The 20,354-nt window shown below is 44.8% G+C and overlaps 1 protein-coding gene across 1 annotated transcript in view; it reads right to left on the reverse strand.

Moving 5' to 3' along the window:
• Positions 1-20,354, reverse strand: part of ds (dachsous cadherin-related 1) — a 516,000-nt gene that overhangs the window by 83,998 nt on the left and 411,648 nt on the right. Inside the window, exon 2 of the mRNA XM_033470688.2 lies at positions 9,257-9,437. Within this exon, the coding sequence (XP_033326579.2) occupies positions 9,257-9,437 (181 nt within the window). The remainder of the gene's footprint in view (positions 1-9,256; positions 9,438-20,354) is intronic.

Raw genomic sequence — 20,354 nt, forward strand, 5'->3', positions numbered from 1 at the left:
GAGCTGCAAGATGCGTGACCAATCTGCGTGTCACGTGGCCTCCGAATTGCCATCGAATCGTGTCACGTGGCCACCGAATTGCCTTCGAATCGTGGCATGTGGCCTCGGAATTGCCTTCGAATCGTGTCACGTGGCCACCGAATTACCTCCGAATTGCTTTCGAATTTCCACCGAAGTGCCTTCTAATTGCCACCAAATTGCCTTCGAATTGCCTTCGAATCGTGGCATGTGGCCTCGGAATTGCCATCGAATCGTGTCACGTGGTCACCGAATTGCTTTCGAATTTCCACCGAAGTGCCTTCTAATTGCCACCAAATTGCCTTCGAATTGTCATCGAATTGCCTTGGAATCGTGCCACGTGACCTCTGAATTGCCTCCGAATTGCCTTCGAATTGTATTCGAATTGCCTCTGCCTCTGAATTGCCTCCGAATCGTGTCGTGTGGCCTCCGAATTGCCTCCGAATCGTGGCAAAAAATTAGAAATAAAAAAGTTAAGTCATCGTTTTCATTCTAGCATTGCTACGTATTCATATTAACGTACACCTGCATGCTGGCCGCAGCCTTTTTCGCCGACTGCCCCGAGTTTCCATAAAAACGAGCCGCAAGGCCCGAAGAATCACGACACAGTATTCTCGGATCTGCCGGTTTCGATTCCGACCACCGAACATTTCTGAGAGAAATTACTGTACATTTAACTATGTTCCCAATTGTTTACAATCTCGCCGTCGTCGAAACGTTCGCAATTAAAACTAGATCTCTCCTTTAAAAAAAAACGCCGAACCTTTGTGCACAGATTAAGCCATCCCCGGCCGTGAAACAAGTGTTCCAAAAGCACTGGCAGCCGGGAGAAAAATTACGGTATAGCAAACAATCGGCCGTTGTTGGATCGAGAAAGGGTGCAGGGTAGAGTAGGCGCCGAAAAAGAATCGCTCGCGAGTGATAATTTGCTTGCGGGTCGAGAGGTATCGGGCCGCGTTCTCCGCGGAGTGATATACGGTCTGACGGAAAGTAATAACGCTCCCTCGATCGTTATCCGTAAATCACGTTATTCGTCGTGGCCTAATCGCGGCGGATCCGCTTGCTTTCGTCGAAGACCCGGACGCCTCCTCGGAGCGGAGAGCGCCGCGGCCGAGGATTAATTAATCGGCGCTCGGTGTACTCGCGCCGATAACTCGCGCGTTCGGCCACTGGTTCGGTCGGTGCGCGCTGATTTAGGCGAACCCCTGGCGCAAGTGTTAATATTAAAGACAGTATGTAAAACGGGTAATCCGATGTTTAAACGGTTTACACCCGTAACTCATAGTAATATATGGACTCGGCCGGCGCGGAGCTCGGAGCGCGCCGAGATTTATAGGTACGAGTGTCATTGGAGTCATGCGTCAAGGGCCGGCGCGGCGGCCTCCCTTTTCCCCGTGAACCTCGCCGAGCCGTTCCATTCCCTTTCTACCTTCCCTCCACCTTCGAGGGGAAAAAAGAGAAACGGGCAGAACCCACCCGACAGCGCGGCCCGCAGTGGACCCGAAACGCTCGACGACCGTCGCGAACATTAGGAACCTATTAACAATTTCAAAGTTGATCTAGCAGTCGCGATGATTTTGACGACGATACAGTCGCGATGAATTTTTTTCGATAATTACCGAAATTATGGAAACGTTTCTGTGAGAAATTTTTAGAGATCAAATTCTTCGCTCAAGCATGCAAGAGAGGATTGGAATCATAACGGCGGAAATTAAATTTTCTTCATTCTGGAAAGCGAAGAGTGTTATTGTTTACTGGCCAAATTCATTGTTAATATAATTTACGGTTAAGTTAATTTATTGGAACTTTATAATTCATTTTACTTGCCATTTTAACGTTTCTGCATGTATAGATTGTATTGTCAGATATAAGTGACAATTTTCGAAAATGTGACTTACGCCATTGCGATTCTAATCTACAGATATTATAACTAAAATTGTACTGCTATTGTTATGAAAAAAACTGTTGTTAAACTGCTACTGTTATGATGGTGTTGTTATGAAAAACATTTGCTTTACGAAACCCTTACGATTCTAACCCACAGATATAATAGAATAGAATCTGAGCGTCAATTAGGAAGAATTTACTGTATTCGGCGTTTCGATCCACTGTGGCCACCTTTCGGCCACCTCTCGGCCACCTCTTGGCCACCTCTCGGCCACCTTTTGCCCACTTTTCGGCCACCTCTCGGCCACCTTTCGGCCACCTTCCGGCCACCTCTTGGCCACTTCTCGGCCACCTCTCGGCCACCTTTCGGCCACCTCTCGGCCACCTCCTGACCACCTCTCGGCCACCTTTCGCCCACTTTTCGGCCACCTCTCGGCCACCTTTCGGCCACCTCTTGGCCACTTCTCGGCCACCTCTCGGCCACCTTTCGGCCACCTCTCGGCCACCTTTCGGCCACCTTTCGGCCACTTTTCGGCCACCTCTCGGCCATCTCTCGGCCCGAGAACCGTCGAAATGCCGAACATCGGCGGCTCCTGCGATGCTCCGAGATTCCCCGCGAGAACTGCACCCCTAATTTCTCTATCGAACGACTACCTTTCTCTTCGCGTTCGTCCTCTTCCCACCTTCGTCCTCTCTCTCCCTTTTCTTCGCTCGGGCCGGCATTCCTCGCGCATCTGGTCCCCGAGGATCGATCAAATTAACGATCGAATAAAATCAAACCGAGCGCGTATAGTCCGGCGATAGTTCGCCGTGTCGTCCAGCTTCCTGGACAATAGGTCAACGACCTAAGTAAACGCGTGCACGAGGATAGCACGGCGAGGCTCGCGCCGCAGCCAACCCTTTTAATTTCACGCGGTCGATCGGCCGGACGAGTCCTTTTCGAGGGGGTTCAAGCGGCGAAGGATCCAGGGCCGACGGAAGATTTATAAGGCCGATGGGTGGCAGAGGTGCTCAACCGAACGGTGTTATGCAACCGTGAAATCCGACCGGCGCTCTTTATTTCTCTGTCCTTCGCGGCGTCTTCTTTTCCCAGTTTTACCGAATTTTCGTCGCTCTTTCGAACAATTTTGATTTTTATGAGCAGCGTTTTGAACCGGATTGAAATTTTGAGACGCTTTATTTTGATATTTATATATTGCGCATAGGTTTTTTGACGTTTTCTGTCGTTTTATATAGCTCTCGATTTTAACTCCCGGACAGCGGACCATTTTCACAAATGTACCATTGAGGATGTTTACAACAATACCGAGCATGATTCAGCAATTTTTCGAAACATCTTTGAAAAATATAAAAAATATCTGTTGCAGACTTATCAGCCTATCCTTTCTCTCCAAATCAACGGCAATTTCTCTTTGATTTAATTGCTGAAAATTGACTAATTAATCAACGAAAGGGGAACGGTTATACTTTCGAGAAACGCGTCTCATTATCGGACGATCATTTAACACGTCGGTTCTTTTATCTCGTCTGAAATGTCAGTGAGCAGGCCCGAACGAACCAGACCCGCAGCTAATAATTAGATCGCCGTATAATTTCGACGAGGCATTTCACAATTATCCCGGACAATTATTTCGAATAATTATTTCAGGCAATTATTTCAAATCGTTATTTCGGGCAATTAAAAAATAAAATAGCATGTTGCCTGAAACGATTGCAAAATAAAATAGCATGTTGCTTAAAAGAATATTTCAAATTGAAACGTTATTTCAAAAGCGATCGCAGGCCGAGGAGATAATCACGGAATAAAATATAATACTTGAAGCGACATTATTTCAAGCATACCGAGCTCTTGCCGCAAGCTTCAGGAAGCTTCCAAGCATACCGTTGCGTATGATCTGCAAGCTGTCATCGCTCCATTCCGAAGAATACGTCGTTCCAACGTGTTATCTAGCGTTCCTCGCAGGGTCGATCTCGGCTCGATAAGCCCACGGCTTTCCGAATCTTCCTCTCTGCCGTTCTCGCTTCCTCTGTGCGTCTCTCTCCTCCTCTCTGCATCTCTCTCTCCTCTTCTCTGCATCTCTGCATCTCGATTTCTCCGCCTCTCTTTCTCTCTCTCTCTCTCTCTCTCTCTCTCTCGAGGTCACTCGAGCACGCGTAGACACGCGATGTGCCGGTGAAGAGAAAAATGGAGAAGAACGACGGGGACAATGATCGCCGGTGGGAGTTAAGCCCGGGAGATTTATGACGCCGGTGTCAATAAAGTCAGCGGCGCGAGAGCGGTGTCGTCCTCTCTCAAGAAGTTGCTGCAACAAGGGCCGCGCCTTTCTTTGCATTTCTGTACGTTGATCGTAGGACGTGCATCAAGATGCGCGCGAGAATCGTTTCGCATGTGCGCCACGTAATGCGCAATTTCCAGAAGAGAGGAGATAGCATCGATCCCGGTCCTCTCCGTTACAGGAGAGATCCACGGGGACAGCCGTAACCGAAATCTCGAGATTTTATCTGGCTCGTCGTCGTATTGTTAAACGGAGGAGAACAAGCCTCGTCACGAACGGTACGCGGCCCTTTAAACCCGACGAGCTGCCTTCGGAATCCATACGGAAACTGATAACACGGATCCGCGAATTCCTTTACGGTTTTCCGACATTTTTTCCGAATATTGCTCGCGCCACGATTCGACGCCGCACGCTTCTGTCCACTGTGTCCGCGCGATCTTAAAAAGTCCTCTGTGTTTAACAAACTATTCAACTCCGGATCGACTTCTTATTTTCTCGTTAATTTATTAAATATTAATTACATTTTTAAAAATTATGCGTTTTATTAATAATTTATTAATAATATAATATAATTTATTAACTTAATAATTCATTAATTATGTCAATTTAATAGTAAACATTCTTCTTTTTAATTTGTACCGAGGTCGTAGTAATTTTTATATCTTGAAACGATTAAATAATATTTTAATTGTCAAGTCCTGACCCGTTGCAGCATGCTGCCCTTAATAATAATTAATTTGTCCTAAACCTTACAATGTTATTTATGTCAAAAAGTAGAACAAGTGCATTCTGTGATTAAAATGGTAACGCATCGCGAAAGACTTTGCACTCGAAGCCATTTTAAATCTGAATTAAGGACAAACTTTATAAACCACATTATTCTCAGTTCATCCGACGAACAGTGAATTTTATGCATATGAAATACAACCTTAACACTGCCGAATAAAAAAATTAATTTTTTCGTCGATGCAATGTGTACCAAAAATTCGATTAGGATCCGCAAAATATAAAAATACCAAGACGGGTGTCGCGCGTTTAATTTTTCCAATTTTTGTTTCACCAAATCATATTTATAAATCATACGATATATTCGTGATTGTTACGTCGCCGTTAATCGAATTTCGCTCTGCTGTCCGAAAGTCTCGGGCGACTCGGGTTGTAAGACGCTGTAACAGTGGGAGCCAGAACGTAGAAACTCTATCGGCGGCGATCTGGTATCGCCTAGCTGTTCGCAGATCCACGGATCTCGATTCAAAGCGGGACCACTCGTAGGTAATAATTATCGGCTCGGGTCTGCCGTTATCCGACACCATTAGGCCGATAGAGCGGCGCGTTTCGACCATAGTTGCTCTCTTCCCGGCGCAGAGATGCTTATCGCCGAACGCGTTCCCCGCCTAGGCGTTTGCGGCTTCTAGCAGCGAAAATGAGAAATGGCCTCGCCGTTTCGTCCTCCGCGGGACCGAGAGCCCGACGTTCGCTCGTGCGAATCGCCTGTACCTTCGTTCCCTCTTCCTACGGCGAGCTCGCGAACTACCGATCCGCAGCCTCAATACAACCGTGCCCGGTAACCAGTCGCGTCTAGGGCTGTACATAACCTCGCAGCAATTTCGCTGGCTTATCTCTACCAAGTGCGCTGAAAGGTGTGTTCTTTCGTCGTCGATTCTCTGTAAAGTGTCTTCTTGCGCGTGCTTTCTTTGCTTTCTATCTACAAACTCTCTCTCTCTCTCTCTCTCTCTCTCTCGATGGGCGTGGCCTCGTTTTTCCTCATCTCGAGACCGCATTAAAAGGCGTGGCTCGATGGTTCCATCCGCATAGAGTGCCTCGAAGGACGTTGTTTCATTTCTGTTTCTCTGTAAAGAGACTTCTTCGACGTCCTTTCATTGTCTCCTATCTGCAAACCGTCTTAATGGGCGTGGCTTTGTTGCTCCTGCTCTCGAGTCTGCATCGGGGGCGTGGCTTAATGGTTCTTTCCGTACAAAGTGCCTCAAAGAACACGGTTCCGTTGCCAACTCTCCGCAGAGTATGTTCTTAGATGCACTTTCGTGGCTTCGTCGTTGTAGCGTCCCTCGAGAGGCGTTGCTTCGTTCTTTCGTATCCGCAGAGTACATTAAGGGGCGTGGTTTTATTGCTCTTTCTTCGTAGAACGCTTCGAAGACCGTAGTTTTAGTTTTCTGAGATTATTGAGAGAACGTTGTTTCGCTGCTATCTCTCTAGAAGATTCCTTAAAGAGCGTAGCATCGTTGCCATCGCTCCATAAGTTGCTTCAAGGGGCGTGGTTTGTCTAGAGCTCCGAAAAGAGTGCTCTAAGTGGGCGCGATCCTGTTGATCCTTTCACCTGAAGTGTCCTTAAGACAACAATCTTTCTGCTTTATTTATACCGAGTACTTTCGAGATCATTGTCTCACGTCTCGCGCACTGTAAACTGTTCGAAGGGGCGTGGTTACGTCAAGATTACGCCAAAGTTACGTCAGTTCCCCCTTCATAAACTGTCCGACGTTCAGTTTATACTTAAGTTCACACTTTCGCAGGACTCTAGAAAACTTGCTTAGCTGAAACATCGTGAACAATTGGTCCATCTGGACAATGAGGGCGTTGCCATCGCCTAAAAGGGGCGTAAGCTTATCGAGCCTCGGAAGTATTCCGCGACGAAACGGAAGAAGTCTCTCCCCTCAGATTTCTCGCAGCGTTGTCGCGAGAAAGCGGGGTCTCGGCTCGCTCGAAGGCTGCCTGGCATCGTCCTAGCTCGTCAACAGGTGGTATAAATCACTTGGCGGTGACTTCGGGCCGCGTCATATCCGAGCGGTGCTATTGTGCCGATGGTGTCGGCGTGGCTGGTAGCACGCGGAACAATCGTGTCGATAACGAGCAACAATTATGGACCGTTCTGCTGTTTGCAAAACGGCAGCCAGCCAACAATAGAGCCTGCGGTCGCTGCTGCCCAGATATTCCATCGGGGCCCGATCCCTCGGCCGCTCTAATTTCCCGCGATCGAATTCCCGTTCAACGAAACACGCCGGGCTATCGTCTAACGAACGCGCCGGCCCCGGCAGGTTGACTACCTGCCGGAGGGTAGCTCGCGTCAACCTCCGGCCGGATCAATGGACCTCAGTCATTGTCCTCTCTCGCGTAAGGGCAGCGTGGACGTAGCCAGTTGAAAATGGGCACACACCGTGCACCGGCGACATAAATCATACACCCCATTACAGAGCTACTAGATCTTGCCACGGCGATAGCTAGTGTCTTCCTTCGTTCCACCAACCGCGGCTCTCCCCCGGCTCCGCTCTTTTTCTTCGTGGTGGCACGTTTCCACCGTGTGTCGCCACGCCATTGCTGCCTCGCTGCTGCTGCTGCTGCTGCCTCGCTGTTTCTCCCGTCGTTGGTTGCTTCTTCTCGGTCTCGTTTCCTCTCACCTCTCGCCGGGACCGAGAGATAAGACCGAGGAAAAGCATTGTTCGCGCGGCCGCTACTTTACGGGCTCCTATTTTGGTCACGGAAGATTCGTTACGGTACGCCGACGCTAATCGATCGACGTATCGAGCGAAAGTTTACGAGATAGCCGCGCCTCCCACTCCCCGAGCCCGCGAATCGATGGGAAACTGTCCGGAATAATTAACCTACGCTCTTCGCAATCGCCGCGACGCGCTTCGTTTGCCATGCAAGCGGTGCCGTTCTATCGTGAACGCGCGCGTCGAAGAACGAATTCGAAGGACATCGATCGAGATTCGAGTTTAACGGAGAAAACGACTCCTTTGGATACTTTCAGTTCACTCTTTTTAATTCGAGCACAGTAACGTTAATCGAAGCGCATCACCGATACGATATGTAGAACTAATTCCTGAATTCTATGACAATAAATTGCGATATAAAGGTATAACGGTTCCCATAATTATGTCAACACGCGGAATGGGATGATTCCTGAGGTCATTTGAAGCAACTTCTTCCTTTGCGAAAATGCAATCCGTGGCTTCGTTTACGAGTTATTCGCGAAAAACGGTGACCAATGTGAGGCAAGCTCGGCTGGCGCAAGGCCAATGAGAGGACAGCTCGGCTGGCGCAAGGCCAATGAGAGGACAGCTCGGCTGGCGCAAGGCCAATGAGAGGACAGCTCGGCTAGCGGTTCGGCCGCCTCGCGCTAACTAACCTCGCCTCTCATTGGTCACTGTTTTTCCTTAATAACTCGTAAACGAAACCGCGGATCGCATTTTCGCAAAGGAAAAAGTTACTTCAAATGACCTCAGGAACCCCTCATTTTTCGCTTGTACAATAATATTGGGACATCCTGTAGATGTCAGTCTCAGATTGATGTTAGACTTCGAAGAGGCAGATGGTCGATTTTTCGTGGCAACTCTGGACATAGCATTTTAATCGAACTCCAAGGTCATATTGACAGATGTTTGAGCTATCTTTGTAATTTTTTATACGTAGTTATTTGCAAAATTATCGCAGATATTCGCCGAGGAAAATCACTCGCTTTTCGGCTGTTGCCTGACATCGAAAAGAAATATATTTTGCTTTTAAATCTGGAAATTTATTCTGAGAGAACTGATTGGCACATAACTAGGAAACTAAGAGACTTTATTGATATGAGTCTGAGCTACGTTCCTGATTTTTCCTATCCCGCTATTTTTGCAGAAAATGATCGAACAAATTTATTAACGGGCAAACATATTAATTGTAATAACGTCGAGAAATCTCAAGAAGAAGTCTCAACTACTTCTATAAGTAGTTTGGCATCCATTTACCCTCTTACACTATGACAACGTGTCAGACTATCCCATTAAATATGAATTTTACACAATTCTTCTAAATCGAAATAAAATCCGATTCTTCTGTTATGAAAATCCAAGAATAGATGCAATGCAAGGAGTTGAAAATTTTGGGACATTTTTAAGTTGTTTCTGTTACGTTAAAAACAAGGGGGTGTTTAGCCTATATTTTGTTCAATTATTTTGTTATTTCCTGCGCTCAAATAGTATCGATAGTAAATAGTATTAATAGTAAATAGCTCGATCGTTAGAGCTTCGTCGAGAATGGTTTATCATTACCAGAAAAAAAAGAAACAGCTGACAACTTACCTCTGTCGGTGGCGATCACAGGAATCTCCAGGTAGGGCGCGGTTTCCCTGTCGAGGGGTGTTCTCACGCAGATATCGCCGGTGTCGCTGCGCACCATCAGCTGCTCGGTCTCGACTCTGCCAGGGGCCAGCGTGTAATTCACCATGGCGTTCACGCCGCAATCGGGGTCGGTCGCCTGCACCTGAAATCGGCCGAGATTCGACGGAAAATTAATCGGTCGTCTTTGCGTAATTGCAGGGTGTCGCGGCGAGTTGTATAAACAGGACGGCGGACTGGAGGGTATCGATTAACAACGGGGTGGGGAGGGGGGACCACGGGGGCCGGGCCGCGGAGTCCGAGAGCGAGCGAGGCGCCCCGTTCTAGGGGTACGATTTGTTTAATTTCGTCGGTGAAACGGGATACCGTCCGGCAAGCCCGGGCCCATTCGTAATAGCGGCCCACCGGGCCGCGGTGACTAATTCCCGAGTGGCCCGTTTTGCACCACCTCGCCGAAAACCGAGAGGATACGGCGACGTTAGAACGACGAGCGCGGGGGCGGTGATGGACGCCTTCGTGCTCCCAGCACTTGTTATTTATGCGACCACGCGACGCGCCACCTCTCATCCCCGATGGATTACAAGTCGCCGCGGTTCGCTCGCCAAAATGCGACACGTTTCTCCGCTTGCGTGCGATCGACTGCTTTTCGGGATAGCACGGAACTCGAGATATTAGGCTCGGAAGTGTTTGCTTTCGTTGGAGGCAGATTGCGGATCCTTCTGACTTTCTTTAATAATAATCCTTCAATTAATAATCAGCCTTCGTGTAATAATGATCACCCTTCGTGTAATAATAATCAGCTTTCGTGTAATAATAATAAGCCTTCGTTTAATAATAATCTTTCCATTAACCCCTTCCTGTTCCATTTTTTATTACGATTGCAATGATTGGAACTTTTTCGATCGCAGTCATTTCTTCGAAGAGAAAAGAAATATTGGCGACGAGAGAATAGAATTTGATTCCGACTTGAAATGTCTGTACATTGGACCGCGTTCATATATATTTTCATTGAAAAATATCCATATTTGATAGAGCTACACAAATTTGATTAGTTCTTGGTCGTTCATTCTGCGTTTGACGTGGTACTAAATCATGCTCCATAAATTCTTCAAGAATGAATATTTTTAAATGAAAAAATATTCCTGAACGCAGTTCAATATACGTACATTCGAACAGTCTAAGAGCAACATGCCATTAAAATGTCTGTGACCCAGAAATAATTCGCAAAGATCTAAAGAACATCGTCGAACGACAGCCTGCCGAGGGTCGAAAGAACGGTGGAAAACAGGATTAAGAATAATAACAAGAAACAAAAGGAAGACGTTCACATAAATAGAATTATTTAACACGCACATAAAACCTGCAACAGGCATTTTTTAAATGTTCGTTATAGGCTCAGATAAAATAGTTAAAAAATGTGCGTCTTTAATTTATTCTTTTCATTCCAAGCAATGGTAAAATTAAAAAGAAAAAGCTTTTTAGCCACCGTCTATCATCTAAAAAAATTCAAACTATTCAGTTCAGTTTTGAAAAAGTTATTTTAAAAGATGTACGAACACCTTTGTGGACCATTGCAGCTAGTAATAAAAAGATACAGTAACTCCTCTAATTGATGCTCAGATTGTGCACAAAAATGGACAATTCGGGAAGAGAAGATACGATTATTCGAGCCTTGCACTTCGTTTTTATAATCATTGACAATGGGGAGCTATAATAATGAATCTCGAAGCTCGAACAATCGTACCTCCTCTTCCCAAAGTTGAAGAAAAATTCGGGAGAATTTATTGTACTCGTATTTCGTCGACGCTGTTTCAAAAAAGAGACGAGTACAACTATAATTAAATATCGTAGAGAAGCCGAAAACGCGGGAAACAAAGAAAATGTTTAGATCATTGGAACATCGGAGGCACGTTCCGAACGTTCGGCGAATTTCACAGCGAAGTTTCCGGCGGATTGATCGCGATTCCAGAGCGAAAACGATCCGAAGACCGTGGATGGGAGGTACCAGCGCTCCGGTTGCGGCAGGTTCACGAGAGCTGTATTAAATCGCGAGCAGTTTTACCTGTTATTCCGCTGCCCGGCGAATGTATACCACGCGAACCATTGTTCCGCTGGTTTTGTTGCGCGCCGACCTTGCGGAGAATATCGATTTCAATCGGGGTGTATACGGAATACAATCCGCCGTTGGTTTCCTTCGAAAAGGCCGTGAGTGCAGCACACTATGCCGTGTGCTATGCTTGTGCTCTGCTGCTCTGTGCTGTGCTGCGCTGTGCTGCTTGAATACCGGGCGTACTCGGACCGAATGCCTTGCGCCCTTCGCCGAGTGCCGAGTTCCCGTGGCTTCAAAAACGCCCGAGCACAAAGGCGCCTCGATAAACGGGAACGGATTCTATCGAATTTCTAATGAGCCGAACCCCTCTCGATTTACAACGGTGTGAAAACGCCTGAGCGTGTCGCACGTGACGCTTCTATCCTCCGATTCCGCCTTCTGTAACTCCAACACGGGATAATTCGGGTTTCAATCGACTCGATGATTTCAGATATTGAATCGGAGTCGCTGGGATGTTTAAAGATTATTATCGAGTAGAAATTGAAAAAAATATAAAGAGAAACGTGAAGAGTTTTATAGCACAGTTGTGAATTGAGAGCTTTGATCTTCGAATCTGATCGCAGGGAACCCCTCATTTCCTGCTTGTATAATGATAATGGGACACCGTGTATATTTCGTTCTATTATTTTGATATTTCCTGCGCTCAAATAGTAGGCGTTTGGTGCTTCTATGATTTCAGATATTGAATCGGAGTCACTGGGATGTTTAAAGAATTGTCATCGAGTAGAAATTTAAAAAGATATAGAGAGAAACGCGAAGAGTTTTATAGCACAGTTGTGAATTGGGAGCTTTAATCTTCGAATCTGATTGCAGGGAAGCCCTCATTTCCCGCTTGTACAATAATATTGAGACACCGTGTATATTTCGTTCTATTATTTTGCTATTTTCTGCGTTCAAGTAGTAGGCGTTTGGTCGACAGTGCTTCTATGATTTGCGATATTGAATCGGAATTACTGGGATGTTTCGAAAAGAATTATCATCGAGTAGAAAATTAATTTTTAATTTAAATTTTAACTTAATTTTACAGTTGTGAATTGAGAGCTTTGATCTTCGAATCTACGATTCTGCTGTACGATTCTTTGTGCCAAACCACGGCAATTGCTATACCATACAAGATCATCTCGAAAGAAAAAATGACTGACGCACAGCGAAAGCTCATACGAGTGCAGATTTATGATCGTACGCTTACTGTTTACGAAATTATAATCTGAAAAAGCTTTTGTTACAGCAACGGGATCCCGGGAAGACGGCCGCTTTCAGCGTCGACATCGACAGCAGCGGCAAATAAAAGTCCCGATTGGCCAACAAAGGGAACGAATCCGCGAGCGCTCCGCGGGGATTATCTGATAACCGTGCGGCAGATAGGAGGCGCGAGAATGCAATTTAGAAATGCAAATCTAAATTGGAAAATTATGCAGATGCGACCGAGTCCCCGGAGAAGGCGCGACGGGCACGAGAGAGGGGTGGTCTCGCGCGCGAAACCGCCCGGCCGCGGCATAAAGCGAACGAATAAGAATTAATCTGTCGATAGAAAGTGAAACTATCGTCGCGGCCGATCATGAGTTATTGGATTAGCCGGGAAAATTGTGGACAGCGTGTTTGTAACGAGATACCTGCCCACGGTTTAACCGTATCACGCGTCGGGCTTAATAATTCAGCGAAGCTGAAAGGACCGCGATACCATCGTCCGCGAATCGTAAACTGGTTGTCTTCGGAATAGTCTTACGCCGGCTGGAGATTAAGCGACCCGCACCGAGAAATAACGAAGACGCGTTCAAACAGTACTTCTGACAGTCGGTCAATGGTAATCAGAGGGTCAGCGATTAACCCTATTCCGTACCGCGAGAACGATTGCATTAGAGATAGTAGGACAATGCTTTTTGTTTTTAGTTCATGACGTTGCGATTTAAATATCACATTTCACATAATTAAATTTATATTTATATCTTATGTGATTAAATTTATATTTATATTTCGTGTAATTAAATTTATAGTCATATCTTATATAATTATATTTATATTTATATATTATGTAATTACATTTATATTTATATATCTTGTGTAATTAAATTTATATTCATATCTTATATAATTAAACTCTTATATGTATATCTTATGTAATTAAATTTGTATTTATATCTTGTACACACAATTAAATTTATATTCATATCTTATATAATTAAATTTTTATATTTATATATTATATAATTTATATCTTATGTAATTAAATATATATTTATATCTTGTATAATTAAATCTCGATATCGTATTATAAATTTCGTAACGAAAGTTCGAAGATATTTAATTAATGAAACCGAAACTGAAAAGTTAAAATTGACGTCAGAAAATAAAAACAAGACTGCGGATTTTTATAGAAAATACAAATTTGTCCGCATCAATTGCAAGAAATAGAGGTCAAATGGAACGTTCTTCCTCTTTTTCAATAGTTCTAATAGATTAACAATAATAATAACGTCCCGTTTGTTCGACGCATTACAAGAGAAATCGACGTGGCACTTGACACGATAAATCAATAAAAGGAAATACTGTGCTGTTTGCGAATTATTTCTGGGATACAGACGTTTCTATGAAATGTTGTTCTTAGACGGTTGCAATGTCCACATATTGGTCAGGAATTTTATATTTATTTAAATGTTCAGGAATTTTTTCATTAAGAAATATTCACTTCTGCGGAAGTTATAGAAGATGATTTGAAGCTGCATCCGATTTCAGTAAAAAGAGAGACTATAACCTCTGTGAACTTTTGTAACTTTACGAAACATGTATATTTTTCAATGAAAATATTTGCGAACATGGTCCAACGTGTGCACATTTGAACCCCCTATCTGCAATATTTCAATAAAATTTCCAAGTCTCAGAAATAATTCGCGAACAGCGCACATTTCTTCTGGCTTCGATGACCCAGCGCTTCTCCCCCCTCGTTCTCCATTACGTTGACTTAACTAGCGCCATAAAAGGCAGCCGTAAAATAGTCTAGAACGCACCCGATGATGGCATAAATTCATTTCACGTTGCACATCGTTCTACACATTCTATTAACGATTTTACATTCATCAGGACGATCCTTCATTTTCATACGTTTCAATAAATTACAAAGTAGAAGAGAATAAGTTGACGATAACGTCGCGTTAAGTCCACGGATTATTCAACCGTAGTGTCGCAGTTTAAGGAGCAACAGCGACGAGAAAATGGAAAGTTCGGTGAGAATGTTCCTCGGATTCGCGCGGTCATTAAACATCGGACGAAAAAAAGAAATGCGAACTATGGGTGGCAGTTTTGCGCAACAATTTCGCAGGATCCGGTGTTCTTTTTGTTCGGAGGATATTTTCAGCTTGTCGAGACTGCGGGGTTGCACGCGGCGAGGCTGGCGAGCTGCGGATACCACGCAATGCCTCTTCAAGGTGGCAACAGTGTTGGCGGGAAAGTTATTCGACCGGCCGCCAGTAAATCATTCTTCGCGGACTCCTGCTTTATTATCTGCTGTCTCTCTCGGTTCGGCCGTAGCCTCCGTTCCTTCGTTTTTGTCTTTCCTCGCCTTTCTCGATAGCAGCTTGCCCCCCTCTCTCTCGCTCTCTCTCTCTCTCTCTCTCTCTCTCTCCCTCTCTCTCTCTCTTTCCCCTCGTTCCCCATAGCAGCTCCACGCGAACCGCACGCTACGAGCACTTGTCCCTCGCCAAGGAAAACTCGACTCGCCCGCGAATTCTCCCGAAGCGTTTCAGCGGCGTAATCGCGATTACGTTTCAGAACATTTTTGGCCGGATTGGTAGCGGCGCCCGTGCACAGCCGAGTAATTGATCATCGATCGCAATCGGATCCAGCGATTCACGGTTCCCCGGGAACGAGCCGAGCTCACGGATAGATGGCCGACTGCGATACCCCGAACGCGAGAGGAAACTTTAAACTGTCATTAAGCCGGCCCTGGCTCGGTTAAAGGGTTCATTACCGCCCCAGACTCGCGTCTCGATTTCGCTGGTAAAACGTCTCAGACGTCTCGCTCGCTGCACCGTTGATAGACTCGCTAGTTCCCCGGCTTATCACGGAATCGAAGTAGTTGACAATTTCTCGCGTCGATGGTCTCAATTCGCTTAATCAGTCTTCTCGATCTTGACGATCGTTTGGACTGCGGATCTTCGCGCGAAACAAACGTTTTCTGCATCTGAAATCGCGCGAGAGACAGGAGGCATGTGAGAGTGTATTTCTTCTGTTAATAGAAGAAAATTATGTAATAGTACTGGTACGTTTTTTTGATACGTTCAGTGGTATGTATTCTAATTATTCAATTTTGCCATAAGTTCGTACAATGAGCATCTTCATGTGAAATGAGAATTGTCTATAATAATTGTCTGTGATATAAATAATTGTCTTTAATAATTCTTATGAGTTGTAAATAATATATCGACGTTCTCAATTAGTTTTAATTGTCCTATTGTTTTAAAGTTGCACCAAATCGTTTTTATCATAAATGCGTAAAGTGTAGTGATAATCGTTTTGCTCTGTGAATGGCTGAAATCGGAGTTGGTTAAACAGTAATCGAATTAGTGATTAACGATTAAAACTCGTTAGTTAGTATAGCTAATCTACAATAATTTATGATAACTTAGCTAGTCATAATCGTTAATCATTAATCAATTTATAATAACCAACGAGTCATGATCGTTAATCCGAAATCAGATCATAACTAAAGCAAAATAATTTATAATAATCAACGAGTTATAATCGTTAATCCGAAATCAGATAACTAGTCCAAAATAATTTATAATAATCAACGAGTTATAAACGTTAATCCGAAATCAGATAACTACTCCAAAATAATTTATAATAATCAACGAGTTATATCCGTAAATCCGAAATCAGATCATTACTAATCCAAGATAATCGATAATAACCAACGAGTTATAATCGTTAATCCGAAATCAGATAACTAGTCCAAAATAATTTATAATAATCAACGAGTTATATTCGTAAATCCGAAATCAGATCATTACTAATCCAAGATAATTCATAATAACCAACGAGTTATAATCGTTAATCCGAAATCAGATAACTACTCCAAAATAATTTATAATAATCAACGAGTTATATTCGTAAATCCGAAATCAGATCATTACTAATCCAAGATAATTGATAATAACCAACGAGTTATAATCGTTAATCCGAAATCAGATAACTAGCCCAAAATAATTTATAATAATCAACGAGTTACAATCGTTAACGCGAAATCGGATCATAAGCAATCCAAAATAATTAATAACAACCAACGAGTTACATTCGTTAATCGTAAATCGGATTACTCATCGCCCAACTGAGACTGAAATCGATCCGACAGCAACTAGAGCAAAGAATCGTTCCACGCGTTCGCCTCTTGTTGCGTTTTTTGGCCTCGATATAAGCACGTGGTCGTCGTGCGATCGCATCGAAAATAATCCGGACGGTTTTCGAGGGAAATAAGCGGCGGATAGAGGCAAAGCGAGGTACTTTCTCATCGGTTTCAGGTTCTCTTGAGATCCCGACCGCCACCGCTGCCGATTTCGCGCGGTCAGTCGCGCGACAGCGGCGTGCCGTCGCGTCGCGATCAAAGCCGAGAGCCAACTACTCGCCCGTTACAGGTACAAATTGTCCGGCTGCTAAAGTTATCGCCGTAAATCGCGGATGACTCGGCGAACCGCATCTGGTATGTCGAGTTTTATGTGGCTGGGCCGGCTTGGCCAGCGGCCGATGACGATACAGACTCGACGCCGCGCCGCTCCGTTCGGCTCCGCTCGGCTCCGCTCAGAGCTCCGGCCGTCTAAGCAATAGATGGCCCCGCGATTGACCATTCTTTCCGATGGGACTTGCTCGAACACGCGCGGCTGTAATTGCGAGGCGCGCGTTCTATCTCGTGCGACCTCTACGCGCGTTTTTCGCGTGTCCCGTTCCAAAGGGACCAGCGGGAACAGCTCGCCTCTCTAGAGAGACGGTAAACCGTGGCTCGAGCCGAATGTCTCTATACCGTCTCGTCGGGGGGCGTGGCTTCGACTTAGCCGATTTCGAGGCGATTGAGACTTTTGACGAAAATTATACGTCCGTATAAATCGATAGGAACGACATTGGTTTTCTCGTTGATGATTTTAATAGGTTTAACAATCATCAGTTGCACAATGTTATCATTAGACCGAAAATTTAATTAATTATTATAAAATGGGGTAAACATTAAAATCGTTCTAAAACGTCAATGTATTATTTTTAATCTGTTGAGATATGGTTGACATTAAACATTGAAAGGGTAAACATTAAATACATTCTAGAATGTCGATATATTGTTTTTAATCTGTTAAGATGGTTAACATTAAAAATTGAAAGGGTAAATATTAAATACATTCTAAAACGACAATGTATTATTTTCAATCGGTTAAGATGGTTAACATTAAACATTAAATACATTCTAGAACGTCAATTTTTAATCTGTTAAGATGGTTGACATTAAACATTAGAAGGGTAAACATTAAAAACATTCTAAAACGTCAATGTATTATTTTTAATCCATTAAAATGATTAAAAGAAAAATGTAGTTGCTACTTTGTTTCTATTGCTCATGATTGATGCATCTTAATTTTGCATAAAAATCCGCATATCGTGATCATATTTATTTCATATTCGTTGCTATTATTATTCTACTATTATCATGTCGAATTTTTGTTGAGAAATGAAAAGAGTATTTGGCCCGTTTATGGTAAATAAACTAAATTAGTTTAACTGCTTTCGAAAGAAGTCGAAAAAAGTACGTAATTTGCATATTTACGCACGAAGGGAAATCGATCAGACCGAATTCTACCGAATGAAATTGTTCGAAATGCAATTAAATTTTATCTCAGGAGGAGTGATAAAACGAGATCGAAATAAGATTACTTTATAAGCAGAAACCCTTTATATCTTCTTTGTTTCTGTCTCTTCTTTTGGAACAGTTTGCAGCACGTGAACGCGCGAGAGCGCGTGCATCGCGTACGAGTGTTTTGTTTATTCTTCTCTTCCGGTTCGAGCCTCGGCAAGCGAGGCCACGCGACCCACTCTCTCTCTGTTCCGAAAGTAAAATTTCATCGTTGTAATCCTTCAAGGCGTTTCGAAGCGGCATAAAATCTCGTTTATACATTTGAAACATACTAAATACCATTTAATTCCAAAAAAAAAACAAAAAAAAGACATCGTTCGACGATCGCCCGGAATTTTGGCCACCGAAAAACGTCCCGAAGTGCAACCAAAAATTGCAAGACGCGCTTGCAAAAAGTGCGCAGACGAACTTGCAAAACGCCTCTCTCCGAGCGCAAATAAAAGTTCGCGCGTACGCGGATCGGCTGCCGAGGTCGCCGAGCCTCGAAGCCACGGTTTCGTGTCGAAAAAAGTAGAAGACCCTAAACGATGCTGTAACGGAGGGAACAAAAGGGCAGCGAATTCGTTTCTTTGGCCTGCTCGGCTAATTTCGAAGCGTCCAGAAGGTCTGCGGGACCGCGGCAAGGTAGTCGAAGGGCGAAAGAAAGGCGAGACACGTGGAAAAAGAACGGGCTGGCGGGAGGGGAGGGTTCGGTGCCACGGAAACGTTGGCGGGGGTAACGCCGGTAGAGGCTCGCGTGTGCGATGCAATTATTTCGCGAAAGATATGAAGTTCCGTTCGTATAGATACATAGCTGTTCAACGCTTAAGAAGGGCCCATTACGAGGCTATAATCGATCTCGCGCGTAATTGCTAGACCGGTTTGCTGCGTTCCGGATCGTGTGGCGCACAGTTCGACGTTGCACAGACGCGTATCGAATTTTCCTCGGCTGTTCGACCGAGCCGCGCGTTGCCTATCTAATAACGCGCCTCGTTCCCGTTTCCATCCGAGGGAGCCGAGGGAAATAAGGGAACGCGCTGTGAGGCGTTTTACGGCTCGATCCGACTCCGCCGCTCGCGGTCCGCGGCCGAAGATCGTGCCGCGCTCGCTTGCTCGCTCGCCGCTTGATTAATACGAGCGATTTCGACGAGTTAATGGCCCCGCCTTTCAGCGTTTCCGCGCGCCGGGGAAAAATCTTCGTTAATATTGTATGAAATTCCCGCGCATTAAGCTCACCGAAAGGCATTCCCGCGCATTCCCGCGCATTCCCCGGGGTCAACGATGCCGCGCGCAACAGGCATTCGCCTAAGTGTACGCACACAAGCCGCAGCCGAGCCGCGCCGTGATGCAACGATATCTCATGCGATTATCCCTCGCATCGTCGGGTTACTAAATCATCCCCCAAAGGCGGCCGTGCCTTCTTTCCGCGGCCGATCGCGCGGCCACGGCCGCGAAACGACGCGTACTCGGGCGACACCCTTTTCGCGACATCCGCGGAAATCGCCGGAATCTCCGGCAGAATTGGTCAATTGAAAGGTGCATATTTCTTTCTCAAAAGCTGTTTAATTAATCGGAATATGCTCCATTTGCTGCAATACACTTTTCTCAACGAGATTCTAATGCGTAACGCATAACGAAAACGGGGACACAAACGTTCGCATGCAGAGAAAATCCGACATTTCATATGCGCCAACCTAATAAATTGATGTTCTGGCACATGGTTATTTAACGTGAAATCAATTCGCGTAGTCGTTGTAATTATTAGGTGTGTTCTAGGTAATTTTATAGCCGCCGTTTGAGACGCCAGTTAAGTTGGCAGTAATTTCAAGAGACCGCAAACAGCCTCGCGTTTATGTTATACAATAACGCGTCGAATGCTTGAATATGCCTCGTCGATCGTCAAGATCCACTCTGCAGGACGTATACATTCGTAAATAATAATAGTTGTAAAAACGGTGCGTATTAATAAATAAATAATGAAGAGTGACGAAGAGGCCACTGGGCCATGGAAGCTAGAAAAGTGTGCAGTTTGTGAATTATTTCCAAGTCACAGAAATTTTATCGAAATATTGCAGACTGGGGGTTCA

Source organism: Megalopta genalis, chromosome 2 (assembly GCF_051020955.1).
Source record: "Megalopta genalis isolate 19385.01 chromosome 2, iyMegGena1_principal, whole genome shotgun sequence".
NCBI classification, from domain to species: Eukaryota; Metazoa; Arthropoda; class Insecta; order Hymenoptera; family Halictidae; genus Megalopta; species Megalopta genalis.